At 40.7% G+C, this 20645-nt stretch overlaps 2 protein-coding genes across 3 annotated transcripts; one reads left to right on the top strand and one right to left on the bottom strand.

Annotated features, from left to right (window-relative positions):
• Positions 1–1971: 1971 nt before the first annotated feature.
• ZNF189 (zinc finger protein 189) lies at positions 1972–13375 on the bottom strand. 2 transcript variants are annotated; one of them, XM_004710978.2, is made up of 3 exons: positions 13093–13375; positions 12325–12451; positions 1972–4630 (listed from the first exon to the last, which is right to left on the bottom strand). In XM_004710978.2, the coding sequence occupies exons 1-3, from the start codon at positions 13123–13125 to the stop codon at positions 2916–2918; spliced, it is 1875 nt and encodes a 624-aa protein (XP_004711035.1). In that variant the 5' UTR covers positions 13126–13375; the 3' UTR covers positions 1972–2915. The 2 variants fall into 2 exon arrangements, with proteins under 2 accessions (XP_004711035.1, XP_012862274.1); XM_013006820.2 differs by having other exon boundaries at positions 12325–12409.
• A 288-nt stretch (positions 13376–13663) lies between these two features.
• MRPL50 (mitochondrial ribosomal protein L50) lies at positions 13664–16819 on the top strand. The gene is made up of 2 exons (XM_004711066.2): positions 13664–13761; positions 15996–16819. The coding sequence occupies exons 1-2, from the start codon at positions 13664–13666 to the stop codon at positions 16381–16383; spliced, it is 486 nt and encodes a 161-aa protein (XP_004711123.1). The 3' UTR covers positions 16384–16819.
• Positions 16820–20645: the final 3826 nt, after the last annotated feature.

The following is a 20645-nucleotide window of genomic DNA, read 5'->3' as shown; positions in this document are numbered from 1 at the left end:
AAATTTGACTAGACCAGAGGATATACACTGGTACAGATAAGAACTGGAAACACAGGGAATCCAGGATAGATGATCCCTTTAGGACCAGTGCCAAGAGTGGCGATACTGGAAGGGTGGAGGGAGGGTGAGGTGGAAAGGGGGAACCGATTACAAGGATCTACATATAACCTCTTCCTGAGAGATGTACAACAGAAAAGTGGGTGAAGGGAGACGTCAGACAGTGCAAGATATGACAAAAAAAATAATTTATAAATTATAAAAGGTTCATGGGGGGCGGGGCAGTGAGGGGGAAAATCAGGAGATGATACCAGGGGCTTGGGTGGAGAGCAAATGTTTTGAGAATGATGAGGGCAATGAATGTACAGATGTGCTTTACACAAGTGATGTATATATGGATTGTGATGTTGTATGAGCCCCCGATAAAATGATTTTTTAAATGTGATAAAAAACTCAGCTTGTACACCTTAAACCTTGATTCTTCCTCACTTCCCTTATCAAATTTAGTGTCCAAATCTTACTGTTTATAAGTATTTCTCAATTCCACCCACTTCTCATTTCCACCACCTTAGCCTTTCAACTGCTAAGAGCCTAAGAGTCTACTCTACACGCTTCCTGATACCAGCATGTAAACAACAGTCCTTAAACAGTATTTTGTATGTGCACTTCTCTGGGAATAAAATCACAGACCAATCTCAAGGCCCTTCCCTTCTATTCAAATTAATTTGGCTTCTTGAGTTAAAAGAGGATGTTATGTGTGTAGTGCTACCCTGGGTGCTGGTTACATGCTTAGTTTTGAAAACTGGTTACACACACAGTGTATTTCAAAACAAGGAAATTACCACCACAGAAGTTAGGCAGGGAAATGAAATCCCATTTCCTTAGCACAACTTTCATTTAAGCCTTTCTTAAGGCAGCCTTACTTAGTGCCACACTGACCAGTCACCAAAGGTTCACTCTTCATTGAACTGTTTACAACTCCTGGCCTTGGCACTTTATTTATGCTACTAGGTACTCTTTTAATCTCATCTTAAATATCACTTCCTCTTGGAATATTTATCGTTCTTTTTCCAGGCACCTCCTTTCTCGTTGTGGAGTCCTCTGCATACTTTTATCCTTTTCAGGGGAAAAGAGGTGAACGTGTGATAACTTGCTTTTGGTTCTGCTTTTGATAAACAGTGAATCATACATATAAGCAAGAACTGGTTCACTGCTCCTGGAACTTTGTTACTCTGGATTCATGTTCACTGATGTGTAACACTAACAGAAACCTCTTGTACAACTATGGCCTCCAATTACAATGTCAACAACAGCCACAAATACTAAGCAAGATAGCTGTCACCATGAAATGGAGAGTAACTCCAACAATCAAATGGTATTTTAATATAGATGAAGTGAAAACATACATATACTTTACATGAGATTTTCCATATTTACGAGGTCTAAGAACCTCGTTATTGGTTGAATCTTTGGCATGAGAACCAATGGCATAGAACAATTAGTAAAACTGGGGAGATTTAGGACAGGAGGATTTTATTGAGGAATCAAGTGTAATTTTAGTATTCGCTTTTACCCCATTGGATTACAATGTTTTGAAATGTTGTGTATAGGAACTATGAGCATAATAATTTAAATAAGAGTGACAAAGAGGGGCACATTTTGACACATGTACCATAACCTTCAGTGTTATGTATACACACATACACATATACCACATATATTCAGAGGCAGGGAGACAAAAGTTTAGAGGTGATTAGTCTGGGGCTTTCAGAGAACAGTGTTATTTGCTCAAAATAGTGAGAAGTTAGAATTAAGAGTGCTTTGATGATCTATGATTTTATACTCAGAGAACCTAGACTTCACTTTTAGTGAATTATTCCAAAAGGTTCAGTAATCTCAGAATTGGTGTGAGTAATTTCCTTTGATAGTAGGAAAGATTTTCACTAAACTTAATTGTTACACAAAACAAAAAAGAAAACCCAGTAAGTTTTAATGATAAAAACACAGATGTATCAATCAGTTTGCAGTAACTTTTAAATAAGACCAAGAACCAGAAACCAGGACTTTAAAACTGCATGCAAAATCTAGTTACTATAACCAAAGCAAAACAAAAACAACTCAGGTTCCTATAGACTCCAGGCTTATTTGCAATCCTTGGTGATCAGAATCTGTACACTGTTGTTACATGCCCTCAGTAGTGTTAAGATTACTCTTATAGGACTAAAAATACCTTCCACATGTGGAAGATATAAAAAGGTGTCTACCTCCACCTTTACAGGTGATCTTGCATAAAAAGGCACTCCCAAAGATTTCTTGGTAATATCTTCGCTGTTTCTTACTCACATAATCTGCACATGTAAAACTAATGGTCCATTCATCTGAGAGGTATAAGGAAACTACAAGGCATTGGAACCGCTTTTCATTCACATCCCAAATAACTGGTTTTCTTACCCATAATTTTGGATATCAGTTTCAAATAACATATCTAGGCTTTCCCCCTCTATTTAACCACTAGACTTGGGCATGCTTAGTTAAATATGTCACGGGGCTTGCAGGACCTGTCAATGATTATGGCTGAGGGATCATTCAATCATTACTGTTTCCTAACATCATCTGCTTCCAGCTCCATCATTCCAATTCAACTTTGTCCCAAATGCCTTTCTTCACTCTGAGTAATCTGAACCTAGGTTTAACCTTTCTGTTAAAAATTTCATTAGGTTCTTTAATATCTAAGTCTTTCTCTGTGACAATCAAAACAAAAAGCAATGGAAGTCTGCAACTGCCCATAGGCATTTAGACACTATAACCTAATGACAAAGAAAATTTGATTTATTAGATTTGACTCATATTGAATTGAGAAACTGCACTTGAATCTCTAGTCTCAAATCAAATTGAGCGTTAACCTTTTTTTACATTTACTATATCCATGCTGAATGCAATTTTTGATGCTGAATAAGAGAAATGTGGCAGTTGAAGGCTTCACCACAAGCATCACATTCATGGGTTTCTTGGATTTTTATTTCTGCATGGATCTTCTGATGGTTGACAAGGCTGCGCTGTTGACTGAAACTTTTGTCGCACTTCTCACACTTATATGGTTTCTCACCAGTGTGTATTCTTTGATGCTGAATTAGACCTGAGTTCCGACTAAAGGCTTTCCCACATTCATCACATTTATGGGGTTTATTCCCCGTGTGGACACCCTGATGTCGAATAAGATTACAAAGCTGACTGAAACTTTTGCCACACTGTCTGCACAGGTAAGGTCGCTCCCCAGTGTGGATTCTCTGGTGTTCAATGAGAAACGAGCTCCTGCTGAAGCTTTTCCCACATACGGTACATAGGTAAGGCTTTTCCCCAGTGTGGATTCTTTGATGTTGTACAAGATGAGCACTAACACTAAAAGTCTTTCCACACTCTTGACATTTGTAAGATTTCTCCTTAGGGTAGATGTCCTGCTGTATTACAAGGCTGCAATTTGGATCAAAAGTCTCCTTAGTTTCATTGTATGGATAAGTTTTTTCTCTGGTATGAATTCTCTGATGCTGAATAAGGCCTGAACTCCTACTAAAGGCTTTTCCACACTCCTCACATTTATGGGGTTTGTCTCCTGTGTGAATTCTCTGATGACGAGTAAGGTTGCAGAGCTGACTAAAGCTTTTTCCACACTCTTTGCACTGATAAGGTCTTTCACCTGTATGGATCCTCTGATGTTCAATAAGGAATGAACTCCGACTGAAGCTTTTTCCACATTCAATACAAAGAAAAGGCTTCTCACCAGTGTGAATTTTCTGGTGTTGTATGAGATATGTGCTTAGTCTAAAGGCTTTCCCACATTCACCACATTTGTGAGGCCTTTCCCCAGTGTGAATTCTCTGATGTTCAACAAGCAATGAATTTCGACTGAAGCTTTTCTTACATTTGGTACAGTGATAGGGTTTCTCACCAGTGTGGGTTCTCTGGTGTTCAATAAGATGTGACTTCCAACTGAAGGCTTTCCCACAGTCAGCACACTTGTGGGGCTTCTCCCCTGTATGTATCCTTTGATGTTTAACAAGGCTCCTTCTCTGGCTGAAACTCTGTTTACACTGATTACACTGATAAGGTCTCTCTCCCGTGTGGATTCTCTGATGTCTAATAAGTGTTGAGCTCACACTAAAGGTTTTTCCACAGTAGTTACATTCATAGGGCCTTTCCCCAGTGTGAATTCTTTGATGTTCGATAACAAATGAACTTCGACTAAAACTTTTCCCACATTCATTGCACTGAAAAGGTTTCTCACCAGTATGAACTCTTTGATGTTGAATGAAATGGGCTTTGCGGACAAAACCCTTTCCACACTCTTCACATTTATGGCATTTTTCTTCTGAGTTTGGTCTCTTATGGATTATATTAGTATTTCCTCTGAATATTCTTTGTTCCTGGGTCAAAGATTCCCTTGGTATTTCCCATAAGAAGATTCCTCTCTGTTTATCTAACCGACCAACAAGTTCAAATGTTTCTCTATTCATGGGATCCTGGTCAATTTCACTCTTGATTCTTGTAACAATTACACTCTGTGGTTCTACTTCTTCAATATCTTCAATTTCCTGTTTCACAATTGGCTCCTCATCCTTACCTTTGCCCAATACATCTAGAATAACAAACAGAAAATGCAAACATTAGCCAAGCTACTACCTTTAAATCAATTCAAACTTAAAAAAAACTCTGTAGGATAGAGTAGAACACTCCACAGTTGCCAAGGCAGAGTATTTAGAAAAGCTACAGCTTTTTCCTGAGGAATAGTTAGTATGTACAAACCACCAAATTTTGGTTGAAAGCCAAACTGTGTGTAAAATTGGATTCTCCTTTTCTCTACTGAAGCCAGAAAAGAGCAGATGTAGTTCCCATGCTACTGACTCAGTAAGATAGGGAAACAAAGAAATAAAACAAATAGTTTAGGATGAACCAGGCTATCAGTGAAGAGAGGATCATTTAAAAACAGTAGATTTAGAAAAGTTTAGGATGAGAAGACATTATTGGAATTTAAGTAGGCCAAATGACAGAAAGGAAAACAAAGATACCAAGAGAAATATGAGACAAAAGATTAAAAAAAGAAAAATGTTTTTAAAAAAGAAAAAAACAATTAATGTATTAATAGTTTTTTTTTACTACACATTCAGAGCATTCTAGGATGAGCATGAATAGAGAAAGAATATGCTAAAGAAAACATTAAGAAAACAACAGCACCTATGTAAAAAAAGGCTTTAAAAAAAAAAGAATGAAATGACATGGACTCAATACAACAAAGACTGAATAAAAGTAAGTATAAAAGAACATGGTCAGTTAATGGAAAAATATTGAAAAAAAAGAACATATCAAGACTTCATCCCTGTACACTGGTACAGAGAGGAACTGGAAACACAGGGAAACCAGGACAGATGAACCCCTCAGGACCAGTGCTGAGAGTGGCGATACTGGAAGGGTGGAAGGAAGTTGAGGTAGAAAGGGGGAACCGATTATAAGGATCTACATACCGGTATAACCTCCTCCCTGGGGAACGGACAACAGAGAAGTGGGTGAAGGGAGACGTCAGACAGTGTAAGACATGACAAAATACTAATAATTTATAAATTATCAAGGATTTATGAGAGAGGGGGTGGGGAGGGGGGCGGGGAGGGAGGGGAAAAATTCAGAACTGATACCAACGGCTCAAGTAGAAAGCAAATGTTTTGAGAATGATGAGGGCAACAAATATACAAAAGTGCTTGAAACAATGGATGTATGTATGGAGTGTGATAAAAGTTGCACGAGCCCTCAATAAAATGATTTAAAAAAAACCCCAAACCATCAGACAAAAAAAAAAAAGACTTCATCCCTATAAACTACAGCATTTTCTTCAAGTATGATGGGTTCTTTCTCGTCTAAAGATATGAGACCTAAAGCTCACCATCTTAGTCAACCTTGCGTCTGTATTACATCTGAGAAATGAAACTCTTATATCTGTATTACATCTGAGAAATAAAAATCTTACAAAAATAAATGGGAGATTAAGATATAGTTTATTCTTATCCAAGGTCAATTCATCCACCCCTCCTTGATCCCTCTCACCTCTAGCTCAATTAACACCATTCTTCCCCTTTTCTCTAATCTGCTGTCTCTATTGACATCTTCCTTCCCACATATAAATATGTTCAATTTTAGCTCATCTTCAAAAGAAAAAATATTAGCTTTGAGAAAGAATTTAAAATGGCAAGTTCTTCATTTCTTAGACATGTTTCCCAAGTCCTTTTTCTACACAATCTATTCTATAACTGACTATGAATCTGGTTTCTGTTTTCAGCATCCAGTGGAACTTCTCATTGAACCACTGATGACTTTCAAATAACACATGCAATGGCCATTTTTCAGTCCTCATTCTTGCTCAGAGCACTTGTTACTGTTGGCCACCCCCTCATTTCCTGACACTAACCGTCTTTGGGTTTCATGCCATTACATTTTCTCGATGACAGTGAGTGAATCTCATACACACTTATGGGACCTCTCCTCTTTAGAGTCTCAAAGGAGTGACAATTAACATGATCTTTACCATCTGTTTTTATGTCTCTGCCTACCTCTATTCTTCATCTTCTCTTAAGGAGCACCACATCACTCTGGTTAACTTCAAGTATCAAAGCAGGAAATCATTCTAAATCTCCTCCTTTTTTCCACTGTAATTATTTGTGAAAATTATTGATACTCTACTGTGACATGTCACCTTTCCTTTCTACCCTCACAATAATGTTTTACCTGGATTATTGTAGCACCAATCTAATAATCTTTGGCTCTGGTCATTAGGCTGCCTCACACTACATCTGCTTCATGGATTCCAAAAAGATGCTTCATGTAACCACCAGTTTCCTATCACTTTTAAGGTCGAATAAATGTACTTTATTACTTAACATAAAGTTCTTCACATGACACTGTCTATAACCCTCAGCTTGCTATCCTACCACCAATCATATTTTTGATTTGCAAACTGGTTGGGTTATAATCCTTTCTGCCATTTTTTGCAGATATAAAGAAATGTTCCTCAACATTTTCTACAGGGCAAACTCTTGCTTTCCCTTTAAGATTCAGTTCAAAGCAACAGCTCCTCTACAAAGTCTTTACTAATTCAGCCATAAGACAGATTTAGGTCTTCGACTCTTATCACTGGCCTACGTCCATAACTTTATGGTAGCTATTACCATACTATACTACTATTATGCTTTCATCCCTAGTGTTTCAGCAGAAATTTATTATTTTCTACAAAACATACGTGTAGCTAATTATTAATAACATTTTGCAAACCCGGTGTAATAATATACTTAACTTTTAGGTGCTTATATGTTTGCCCCTTTCATTGGATTGTAGTTTTCTTGTGAGAAAGAATTCTCTTCCTTGCATATTGTTCTGGGATTTTACTCAAAGGACTAAGACAAAATTATTATTTGCAGATGATATCATTATGAAAAGTCCTAAAAGAAGCAAATGAAAATCTAAAGAAACTAGACAGTATAGTAAGGTGGCTAAAAACAAGATTAATATATGAAACTGGTTGTTATGCATGAACAAATAATAACTAAATATTATACAAAGGAGCTTTGGTGGTACAAAGGGTTAGGTCTTTCCCAACATGGGTGATACCACATCCAGGAGGGGCTGCAAACAGATACATATACTTTCCTGGATTTGGGACTATAGTACAAAAGTTTTTAATTGCCAGGGGGCTGTAATGTTTGTTCTGAAAAGGGGGCGCTAAGCCAAATATTTTGGGAAGCTACAGGTTAAGCGGTTACGCGTTGGGATGCTATTCACAAGGTCAATGTTTCTAACCCACCAGCCACTCTTCAGAGAAAGATTTTAAAAAGCTGTCTGCTCTTGGAAAGATGTGCAGTCTCAGGAGTCCTAAGGAGCAGTTCTTACTCAGTTCTATAGTCTCTGTGAGTCAAGAGTGGTGAGTGGGTTGGATGCTACAGTGGCTAAACATTAAGCAGATAACTGTAGCGTGGCAGTTTGAAGGCACCGACCGTTCTGAGGGAGAAATGTGTGGTAGTGTGCTTCCACCAGGATTTCACCCTGGGAAGCCCTGTGGGGTGGCTCTACTCTGTCCTATAAGGCCACTATGATTCAGAGTCAACTTGACAGCAATCAGCACATATTTTAAAATAAACTAAAATATGTTCTATACAATAGTAACAAAAACATAAAATCTATGTTTTTAATAAAATGTTTATAAGGATCTCAAATCATCTTAAGTTAATCTATAAACTTAAATGTATCCAAACCAGAGCTTTATGAACCATCATCTTCTACCCCCAAAGTCTAAATTTATTAAAGTAGTTAAGTGGCAAAACAGGGAGGGTAAAGGGAGAATGGGTAGGAAAGAGGGAACCGATTACATGGAACTGTGTGTGACCTCCTCCCTGGGGGACAGACAGCCAAAAAGTGGATGAAGGGAGACGTCGGACAGGGCAAGATATGACAAAATACCCATTTACAAACTATCAAGGGCTCATGCGGGAGGGGGGAGCGGGGAGGGAGGGGAAAAATGAGGAACTAACGTCGGGGGTTTAAATGGAGAGAAAATGTTTTGAGAAACGATGTACAAATGCGCTTTACACAATTGATGTGTGTATGGATTGGGATAACAGTTGTATGAGCCCTAATAAAATGTTAAAAAAGAGAAGAAAAAAAAAGTAGTTAAGGGTTTCATGAATAAACTATATGAAAGGTTTTATTTTACTAAACATAAATATGTAAATAAAACAAAATGGCCCTTCCATAAAAAAGATTAAAAAGATAGGCAGGTGAAGAACACTTGTGAGATCTAGGTTTCTATGTCTTGAAATGATTATTCATTACATCAACGATTAGTAGCTGTAATCACACTTTGGGTATGCATGCATTTTATGAGGAGGCTTCAAAAAATTATAGAAGAATTAAAAAATAGTGGAATCTTTCCACAAACTTTTTATAGCCCCCTTGTATGTTCCCACCTGTGGGAACATGGTACTGAGCTGAGCATGTCTAACTTCATTATTTCAATCTGTCTTCTATCTCTCATGTTCTCCTTGACTTTACTATAATCTTTACTTATTATCGCCTTACAGTTGCGCCTACCAGACCTGTGATGATTTGGTAGGGGCTCTCTCCCCTGACACCCATCCAGTGGTATGCTAGATTCAAAGTGGGCCTCTCTCAGGAATTTGGAATTGAAACTGAAATATTTAGTATGAATATGACTAGAATTGATATCTATTATTGCAGAAATAAAAGATACAGAAACATGTAAAGAAGCATGAGGAAAAACCAGTGTGTCCTGGGAAACAGAACAAAATAAGAGAAATTCCTGTCTTCCTGAGAGAATGATCCAATTTCTGCTTTCTGCTTTTTCCTGATGTCTAGTTATAACCAGGCTCTCAGATTCTCTATCTCCATGTCCCCATCATAACTTTCCATTTTGGGTTGCACTAGCTTGAGTTGGCCTCCATAATCTTTAACCAAAAGGTTTAATAATATGTAAACTGAAGGGAGAGAGAGAAGGCAAGGAAATAGCAAGGTTGAATGGATGGGTTTTAAGAAAGCACAAAATTCAGCAATTTTTTTTCCCCTGTAAAAGTTCAGAGAGTAAATATTTGGGGCTAGGGGAGCTTTGTGGTCTCAATACCAACTACTGAATTCTGTCCTTATAATGCAAAAGCAGTCACAGACAGAAAATAATGAACTGTCTGTATTTCAATGAAATTTTATTTACAAAAACAGGCAAGGATCCAAATGTGGCCTACAGAGCACAGATGGCAACCCAAATATTTAGGGTAATAATGACAAAAACAATTTTCTTGGTAAAATGTGAGAAAGTTAAAGAATACATTTCTACCACAGTGCGTGGTCACTATTTATTAAATGAATACAAAATTAAACAAAGGATTGGAGAGAAATACCACAGAGAAAGAATGAGTTCAAGTCCTTGAAGGTGCAACAATTCCAAGTTCTTCAAAACCCAATGTGGCTCATGTTGTCTGGAGAGAAGTCATTAAAATTGCAAAAGTCAAAGAACTAAGACTTCAAGTCATCAGCTGAACCATTAATATAGCTATCAAAGTTTAAAAAGAAGAAGCATAGAAAAATATGAGGAGCCAAATACTACAAAGGAAGTAGACCATTACATTATGAAAAGGAAGGAGATGATGTGGAGGGGTACTACACTGACACCTTAGAGTTTTCGTAGTGTTCTCTCATCAAGGGGATGAAATGAGGTTATATAGAAGTAGAACAGAGTGTGAGAGACAAAAATAATAATGGGAAATTGTGTTTCATTAAGAGAGTTTGAAAGTACAAAACTTACTACCACATCTTTGTTCATCTTTGTTTATATGGTACTTAAATGTTGTAGTCTAAACCAGGCCAAGTTGGACATCTGGTATCGACCAGGATACCACATGTGTAGATAAAGCTGGCAATGACTGCATGGCAAAGGGTTGTAGTTTAGAGTCTAAGCTTTAGACCGATGGGAGAACAATTTACGGGAGTAAAAAGACAAAAAGGCTTAGAGATAATGGGCAATAACAAAGTGCAGAACATAAATTATTCTACTCTTATAAAAACGTGTCTGTGCAGAATGAGTAGCAAGTTACAGGTAGTAGCAAGAGAGACCTTAGGTACACCCCTCCAATACTCCCTTTCTTCTCCAACTGGGAAGCGCCCCAAACATGCAAACATTATAAAGTTACTAATCAAGAAGGAGAAACCAATACTACAAGGGGGAAAAAGGATGACTGGTGTGAAAGTCTTTGTGAAGTGAGAAGACAGGAGCAGCTTTACATCTGCAGATGATGTGCAGAGAAATTGAAAATACATGCCCAGTGGGCTCCATGTGCTCTGTGAATCAGAAGGTGAGGTCCACTACTAAGTGATACACCTAAGGATGTTTTTAACTTTTAGAATCCTATGGTTACTATAAAGAACAGGGAAATGAGCAAACCAAGGGCAAAAATAACAATTTAAAAATTGCTGAGATGTGGAGACTCAAAGGAAAAATCCAGGCATCTACAGAGGGCAAACAAGATTTTGGTTATAAAATTTCTCCAGCTGTGTCTACCAACTCAGGATAAAAACAAAAACAAAAACCCAAACAAACTCATTGGATTCTGACTTACAGCGACCCTATGGGACAGGGTAAATCTACCTCTGTAGGTTTTTGAGAGTTGAACTCTTTACCAGAGTAGAAAGCCTCATCTTTTCCTCTTGGACCAGCTGGTGTTTTCAAATAACTGACTCTACGGTTAGCAAGCCAACTCATAACCACTGCACTGCCAGGGTCCCTTGCAACTCAGGCAGGAGAGAACTGGCAGTTTGTATAACTGACACAGAATTTGAAGTTTGTAGTGTGGGTAGAGCTTAATACCAATGTGGCAACAGACTATGGTAGTGAGAAACTTATTCAGATATAGGACCATAGATGAGGAGGTAGAGTCCGAAGATTGATAGCCCGCCAAGAAGTCAAGAGATAGTAAATACCATTGGGAATGAATAGGGCTAAGCAGGAAAGGAATAGGAAAACTAGCATGGTAAGTTATTGGGGTTTAAGATTTGTCTGTTATGACATCAAGGGCATGATCAAGGATGGGAGTTGCTTTATAGAACTACAAAGCTGGGTCCTTTCTTGGAGCCCACATGATCAAGTTCCCCTACAGCTCAGGTGTTGGCTGGGTCATCCACTTATTGAACTGAGTAACACTGGAGTGGAGGTGACCGTGAAACCTGTGACAAAGTCTGCATGTGAGGGAACCAAAGAAATGGACAAGGAATTGAGTGGGTAAAGCAAGATTGCTGAGATGACAAACAAAAGAAGGCATTTGAGTGGAAGGTGGAAAAGGAATGTTTGGGGGGAAAAGCTGGGAGTGCTTCTCCCTTTCAACATCGAGGTAATGGATGGTGAAAGAGGAAAGGTGTTGGAGAATTAGCAGCCTCCCCCCTCGAAGAGCTGCCAAGGAAGTGGTGTCCTTGAGAGAGCGCCAGCTTTCAGTTAAGGACAGGAAGAGCAAGGAACAGGATGTGAAGAGGAACAGGGGCTCCAGAAGGCAGAGTGAAAGGGGTGGGAGGAAAGAAGTGGGAGGATGAGCCAGGAGGGAAAGTACAGAGCAACACTGAAATGAGATTAGGAAGACAGGCAGCCAGAAAGACTGGTACTGAAAGGACACAGTGTGGTTTGGATCAGAACTCTGGAATAAAGCAGTGTAGGTACTGAGAGTGATCCAAAAGTTCTCCAAATTTCATTGCTACTAGCCTTTTAGATAACTTTAATCAGAGAAATACGTTTCTTACCCAGTGACACCAGGTTCCCAAAATTCTCCATCATGACATCCTTATAAAGGCTTCTCTGAGCTGCATCCAGATAATCCCACTCCTCCTGGGTAAAAAACACAGCCACATCCTCAAATGTCAGCAAACCCTGAAACAGCATGATTTCTGTAGTCAGTTCCTGTTGCCTCAAGGACAATTCTACCACAGCAAGTGGTAGGAGCAATCACTGATCAGGGCCCAGTAGGCTAGGAGGAACAAGCAGGGCCCGATTCTGTAACAGACACGCATCTTAGACTACCGAATAACTAGGCTGGATCCACCCTGTCCCCATGAGCATGAATAAAGTTTTGTTGGTTTAATAATTATGGCCTAATATTTTAATTTTAGTAAGCCGTCCCAAGGCCTCTCCCAGCTTCTTTCACCGTATGGCTCCACTCCAATTCTCTACTGGCACCAGCTAGTGACCCTGTTCAATTACATGGCACCAGGTCCTCTAGGCATCTACCTTGGGTCTCGGCATGGGGCCCAGAGCAAAGGGCACAGAGGAGGGACAGCAGACCAGATGAATGCCTCCTCTTGAGAAACTCACAAGTGGCCACCTCGGAGTATTACTAATTCTCTTCAGGAAAAAAAGGCGTTTGTGGGCAGTCTGGTCACGACCACACCCCAGAGCACTAGGGGGTAGCTCCTTGCAGGTGCTGGCCTTAAAGAATGCTATAGGATGGCCCCGTGGCGCGGCCAGGTTCGGGTAACAGAGAGAGAACAAGGCTACCCCGAAGAACGACTTACCTTGGGCTCGGGTGGGGGGCTAGGGGAGGCCATTGCCCGGCCAAAGAAACAGGACAGGACCTGCGGGGGCTGCACAGAGGAGCCTTTGGTGAGGCCTATGTGACCACTGGCGATTAGGCCCCACGAAGCCGAGGCCTCCTGGCTGGGTCCGGCCAGGTCCAGCCTCGGTCCAAAGGCGGTCACGACCCCAGCAGCATATCAGGCGCGCTCCCTGACCATTGCTCAGCCCCCAGCCCACTCTTCGGCCAGGTTGCGCAGGCTTCCAGGCCGCCCTAAAGCCTCCTCCCTGCTGCTGGATCCTCCTTTCAGCCGAGGAGCGCTGTGACCGCCCGCCCCCAGACCAGAAGGCGTCACTCGGAATCTTCCCGGGACGCCCCCCACTACAACTCCCGTCATGCTCTGAGCGTGCGCCCCGGTCCAGGCGGTCCGCCAGAACGACCGGACTACATTTCCCAGAGTGCACAGGGCGAGGGTGGAACGTGACGTTGGCGACTGGCTTACACTCCATTGGCTGGTCTCGGCGCGTCCGCACGTCTGCGGGCGGAGCTCAGGCCCGTCGTTCGCCTTGGACATGGCGACTCTGCCGGCTCTGTCTGCGCTCGGCCTTGGGAGGAGAAGCGTCCTCTGGATAGTCGCTGGGGCGCCGCGCCACTTTTGGTCGCGATCCAGGTAAAGCCGGCGGTCAGACTGGGCCATTCTCACGGAAGAGAGAAAGCGGCGAGCAGAGGGACAGGTTGAAACGGGGCGTCACGCTGTTCGGACGGGGCCGGCGAAAGCTCAGGTCCCTAGGCCGAGGGGCGTCTTGCCTGAAGTGCACGTGGGCCGAGTTCAGAGAAAGACACACAGAAAACGTCTTCCCTGGACCAGCGTCTTAAGGGTCCGGGCTGGCTCAGCGGGAACAAAGTTCCTCTGGAACGTCTGACATGGGAGGAAACTGAGGCCCACAGAGGGAGGTATATTTTCTCAGAAGTCACAGGGCAAGTTCATTGAAGAGCTGGGTCTAGGCCACGGGTTACCTAACTCTCATCTGCTTTTCCCACCGCACGGTGAGGAACCTTTGGAAGGTAATAGTTGATTCAAATAGTGTTTTGGCATGCTCTTCAGGGCGCCCTTAGATTTCAAACAAAAACTGCCCAGAAGGAATTTTTACCTTGAACATCAGTTCATGTATCACCTACACCTCTCTATTGACGATTATCTCAAACCTTCACGTTGATGTTTTCAAGTTTATTCATTAAGTCAACAAAGAATATGCTGTATGCCAGGTCGTATTTTTAAGTGTTAGGGATATAGTAGTGATAGGACAACACTCAAAGCTTTCTCTTCTTAAAAGTATGTTGTACTGAAGGAGAAAGTGAGAAAAAAAAATTAAATGTTGCATGTAATTTCGGGAAATGGAAATTGAAGTTGAGCAGAACAAGAGATTAGTGAGACGGGAGGAATGAATTACAGTCTGAGTGTGAGGCACTGTGACTGGCCTGGTTTGAGGAGAAAGATGTGAGCAAGTAGACACAATATCGACAGCTCTTTTGAAAAGCTTTCTCAGAAAGAAGGGGGTGACCTGGAGTCCCGGAAGAAGTTTCTTCTTTAAAGATGTAGGTATTACAGGGGTCTGTATCCATGGGACTATTCTAGCAGAAAGAGAAGAAGATAAACATTTGATGCAGACAGAGGGATTAATTGTTGGAAGAAAGTCTTTGAGTAGGCAAGGAGGACGAGCATTACAAACCATGCTCGTGGCCAGGTGCAGCAGTTTCTGTGGGGATGACTAAATCCAAACAGATGCCAACTCCATGGGAAACAGGAAGCCTGCAGTCCGTGAATAAGTCATATCCAGCACTCTGAATAGTATGCCTGGCAAATACCCAAAAATACTTATTCAAAAAGATATTTGTGTTTTCAGATAGTCCGAAAATAAAACAGGTTTTTGTAGTGAGGAGTTCATAGTCTGGTACAGTAATTCTAAACTGGGGACAGTTTTGCCTTTCTCACTGCTCAGAACTTTGACAGTGTCTGGAGCTATGTTCTGTTGTGAGGGCCTGGGGGTGGGAGTGCTCCTGGTATCTACAGGATAGAGATGAAGCATGCTGTTTAAATGTCCTACAGCCCACAGGACAGTCTCCCCCAACAAAGTATTGCTTAGTTCAAAATATCACTACTGAGTTTGAGAAACCTTGTTCTGAGAAAAATGGAATGTAAGTAAAATGAAAGCACAGGTAGGATGTGCTGTGTCCTGAGAGCAATGGAAACAAAGTGCCGTGGGAGTTCAGAGGAGCTCACCGTTACATTTGATTGGGGAGATTAGGGAAAGCTGCTTGGAGAAAATCGTTTTGTGTTAGAACTTGAAGGATAAATACTGTATATACCCAAGTATAAGCCAACCTGAATATCAGCTGAGGCACCTAATTTGACCACAGAAACTGCATTAAAAATTGTGCTGAAAAACTCGACTGATACACGAGCATATAAGGTAAAATTTCTGCTTGTAGAGATGGAAGGTGAGCATTTCAGGACATAGCTTCAGCCAACTCGTGGTTTCAGGTGAGTGGGGGCACATTTGAGAGGCAGTGTCGTTTGGGTAGAGTTTAGAGAGGTTATAGGAGATTGGTGGGAGATAAGGGAACTAAATTGAGGTCAGATTCTAGAGAACTGGAAATCCCAAAGAGGAGAGTTTCTTCATCCATTCTTAAGAATTCTTACAGCATGTAAGTTTATTGCCTTTGATACTGTGTCAACTTAAACCTTAAGCATCCTGAGGGGACGGACCTGTCTTTTCTGTACAGATGAGTAGTAAGTGTGCAGATCATCTTGGTTTTAGTTGAGGAGCAAGATTGGGTCTGGTGTTTGCTAACTTCCCTTATGTTGTGGACCAAAGATTCACAGATGCTTTTTGATGATTCCAGGAAAGAGAAAGAGCCGGTTGTGGATGAGGTAATAGAAGAGGTGAAGAAAGATCCTGTGCCGGTGTGCCCACCCTTACGAAGCCAAACATACATGCCACCTGATGATCTCCAGGGTCGGCTAGAATCTCGTGTCAAAGAAGTCTTTGGTCCATCTGTTCCTCCGAATTGGCAGGACGTCTCCCTGGAAGATGGTCATCTGAAATTTCGTCTCTTGGCACATCTAGCTGACGACTTGGGCCATGCGGTTCCCAACTCAAAGCTCCATCAGATGTGCAGAGTCAGAGACGTTCTTGAGTTCTACACCATCCCTGTCCAAGACAGATCGATGTTTGATGAACTTACTGCTAGGAACCTGCCTCCCAATTTGAAAATCACTTGGGGTTACTGAGCAAGTCAGAGAAGCAACACATGGAAGGAAATCGCTCTCCCTTCAAGTATGATGGTGTCCTTAGAACTTTGGATATTTTATGCTGTCGAATGCCACCTGTTTTCTAAACCCACATTGTCTATGGGAGGAAGAAGGCATCATCTCCTTCTTTTTCTTCTATCATGAATTGACAAATAGCAGGAGTTTGTTTCAAATTTGCTGATTTTATTTTTTTTTAATGATTAATGATGGATGACATTTTTCTCCAGAGGACACTACAGTTAGCATGGGTGTCAGATAGGAGGCCATTACAAATTTTGAGATGGCTGTTACCTTTTACAGGCATGAAACAGTAATTGCAGGCAAATGCTTTTAGCGCTGTGGGGGGTTCTTAAATCTAAGAAACATGTATATAAAAAAAGTCATAAGACATAAAAGGCTATGTTGCTTATTGTAAGTTGTTTCTTTCTTTGACTGTGGGCATTAATAGAAGAGTAGAAATGGTAGTGATGCGATGCATTCTTTGAAATGAAAAAGACTTCCTAAAGTGTGTCTTAAAATATCTTTAAACGTGAGAACTGGCAGGAAGCTGGTCACCTGCAGCTTTATTTCATGGCACAGCTAGCGGATGACCCCGGCCATGCAGGGCCTCGCCCAGGGCTGCATCCAATGTGTAGTCAACAGTGTTCTTGAGTGATATACAACATCCCTGTTAGGTAAGGTGACCAGATTCAACATTGGTAACGCGGGGCATCATTGATAAAACTCATATCCTGCAAAATAGCCACATGGTAGCTGAAAACCATAGACCCTAGCTTGTGCATTCTTTCAAAAAATCAGGACTTTTTTCAAACGCCGCGGGACACGGGAAAAATTATTAAAAATCAGGACTGTCCCGCCAAAAGCGGGACGTCTGGTCACCTTACTGTTAAGACTGATCTAAACGTGATGAACTTATTGCTAGGATAGGGCTACCTCCCAATTTGAAAGTCACATAGGGGTACTGAGCAGATCCGAAAAGGAAAACATGGAAATTCTTTCCCCACCCCATCCCTGAGTAAGGTAACACTTAAAACTTAAGTATTTTCACTTTGAAAAAATGAAGAACTACACAGTGCTGTGTGACCTCATCTTTTTCTAGTAGTAGATGTATCAGACTTTATATTTCTAAACAAACATTCCCTCTTTCAAAGGAGCTCATCCTTATTTTAAATCCTATGTCAATCATGTGACTTTTAAAGAGTGGCCCTAGTACCTGTGGCGTATATGAGTAGCCAGTAGGCTGGCAGGTCTGTATTTTGGAGTACTTACTATGTGGAAGTTACTCAACTTACCAGATGCTTCTGAATAAGGAATGATTAATCAGTGATTAAATTAGGGAGATGTTTCATCAAACTTTGAATGAGACAGGGAAGGAGTGATTGTTTGATCTTTACCAATAATTCTGAAAGAAACGTGATAGAAAAGTTTTAATCAAAAGAAAGTGCCTTTATTTTCTCCCCAGTCTGAATCCAGAAAAAGGCAAAACAATTAAGCTCTAGCATATTGGAAAAATTAATTACAATACTGTCATACCCTATAAGTATTCTCAGTGGACAATTAGATTTCCAAGAAGCTACTTTTAAGAATCTCATGTGTCGAGTGTCAGTATCTGGAAGTTCAAATAGATGTCACAGTTAATCCCTTCCTGCTTCTTTCTGTTGCATAGAAAAGGGTTTCAGCATGGAAATGATTGTTACATATAAGATTGGGATATCAATTTCCCATACATCTTTTAATCCTGATCTACAAAAGGCAAGTAAGGGATGGGGAGGTCAGTGTGAAAAAAGTCTGATTGCCAAAACCAGGCTTCGCTAAGTATCGGGCAGAATGAAAATTTGTGTTAGCCAATATTATCCTAGGACACTTCTCAAAACTCAGCATTGATGGGAATCACTTGGGGATCTTTTTAAAATGTCGGTCTGGCTCAGCAGATCTGGCGTGGGTCCTGAGCCTAATACATTTCAAATAAACTCTCAGGTGATATTCCCAGGGATTATGTTTGGACTAGAATGGCCCTACCCACTAGTGTTGAGGTGAGAGACTGGGATCACCTCTGGAAACAACAGTCCTGGTAAACGTATCTGACAGTTCATAGCATTTCCATCAGTAACTCTAGAGGGCATCACTGGTTTATAGTTTGACTATACCAGGATGACTTTCAGTTTCCCTGAACAGTTTCTGTTTGGTTCGCTAACTTGTACATTGAGGTAATGAAACATGTAATTTCGAAATACTTACAAAAGATTTTTAAAAGTTAAAAATTGTTCTTCTGCCACTGGTATTAGCTAAGGATTTATAAAGTCAGTAGGCATGCTGAGTTATATAACATCTGCTAAAAGAGATTTAAGATCAACAGAAATTGTCTTACATAATGCTTCAAGCAGTATAAAATCAGGCTTTAAATTGGTTTATTCTCATTGAAACACTTGTACCCTACCCGTGAGAATTCGCATTTCCATCCCAGGCTTTTTGAGTGATCTATAGCAAAACTTTTCTTATGTGTGATATTAATGATATTGTTTGATGATTTCTGCATTCTCTTTGATCATTTTTCTTTGAAATGGACACATCCATTCCTTCTCCCTTCTAATTTTTTCTAGATTCCTATTTCACACGCTACATTAAAGGATGTTTGCAGCTGTTCTCACTATGAGTCATGCAACATCAGCAAATGAAGGTCGTAAAAGCTTATTCCCTTCATGCCATTAAGATTGATCTAGTTTGAGAAGGTGGCTCTTTCCATTTACATTTTGAATGCCTTCCAACCTCAGAGGCTGATCTGGCCCAAACCCAGACAGTGTTCCACTGCCTTCCTAAAGTCTTCTTTTCAAAAGTAGACTGCCAGCTCCTTCTTCCAAGCTTCACTAAAACCTGTCCACCACGAGCATCCCTTTTTGTATATGAATTACTGGTGGCAGGGTTTCCAGGGATAGCAACGCAAGCCATCCCAGTACTACAAACTGGCCCCTGCGGAACTCGGGTAGGGCCATGACCTTTGGGATTGCCAAGGGGAGGTAACAGCCCTTTAGAGTTGAAAGGAATCAGGTCTTTAGAAGCTTAGTTGTGGAGCGTTTTTTTTTCCTAGTAGAAGCCATTAAAATGATATACTCTTCTATTTAGTTTTAGCTTCATAGTATAAATATGTTATAGTTTCATTATTTAGTTTGAAATATTTTCTAATGTGCCATGTGATTTCATCTAGAACTCCTGATTATTTAAAAGCGTATTTATTTTTTTAATATTGGTGTTTTCTAGGTCATTGATTTCTAATGTTAAAATGTCTCTGGTCAGAGAGAAGACTATATGATTTCAGTATTTAGAATACATTGACATTGGTTTCATGGCTGAGTTTATGCATACGTTGTTAAGCATACCACGTGCACTTGAAAAGTGCCTTTCCCCTCGAGCCTTAGCGGTCCCCTCTTCCTAGAAGTCCCTCAGGGGAAACCCAGAAGCATCTTGCAGTCAAACAGCCACAGCAGAAGTGCGTGCAGCTGTGCACGCTTTGTGTTCTATAGTTTTCTATTAACTAAAATTTAGAACCTTCCCAACTTCCCGTTTTTCAATGTTCATTTTCCATTCTCTCTTTGCTCACAGGGATACCCTTACATTTTACTGACAGATGTCATAGATTTTCTGTGTAAATAGGTTGTTGGCTATATCTTTTGAGCAGATCCTTTCTTTCAAATTAAGGAAATCGAAGTTAAAGACTTGTCTGAGATCCCATCAGCTGCGATGTATCACTGGTAACATTTTTTTTTAGGACACAATTCCCACTTTAGGAATTTTGAGAACCACCAAATCCCTCACTGCCTTCACATCCCCTCTGTGACTAATTCACAGGGACCCTGGTGATGATGTCAGAAAGCATGCTGCTAACTACAAGGTCAGCAGTTCAAAACCCACCAGCTGCTCTGTTGGAAAAAGACGAAGCTGCCAGTTCTGTAAAGATGTACCCTTTGGAAACCCTATGGAGGGTTGCTATGAGCCGAAATGGACTGTGGCAGTGGTTTGATAATGCCATTAGACAACTGTTGGGATGAGTATAATTTAAAAAGAGAAGAAAAGTCTCAGTTGTTGACAGTGCAGTCACCGAAATTCTGGCATTCTTTTGTGGCAGTACAAAAGGTGTTCTAGAAAGCATTTCGGCCAGACATGAATGAGAATGGCAGAGCAGGACCTAAAACACTGCTCTTCTCTTCAAAGCGGAACAAAAAGGCCAGCAAAAAGCCCCCCCCCCC

The sequence above is a fragment of the Echinops telfairi genome, unplaced genomic scaffold, assembly GCF_000313985.2.
Source record: "Echinops telfairi isolate 266 unplaced genomic scaffold, ASM31398v2 ScPeMD7_7410;HRSCAF=8448, whole genome shotgun sequence".
Taxonomy (NCBI): domain Eukaryota; kingdom Metazoa; phylum Chordata; class Mammalia; order Afrosoricida; family Tenrecidae; genus Echinops; species Echinops telfairi.
This window is presented reverse-complemented; position numbering and strand designations above follow the sequence as displayed.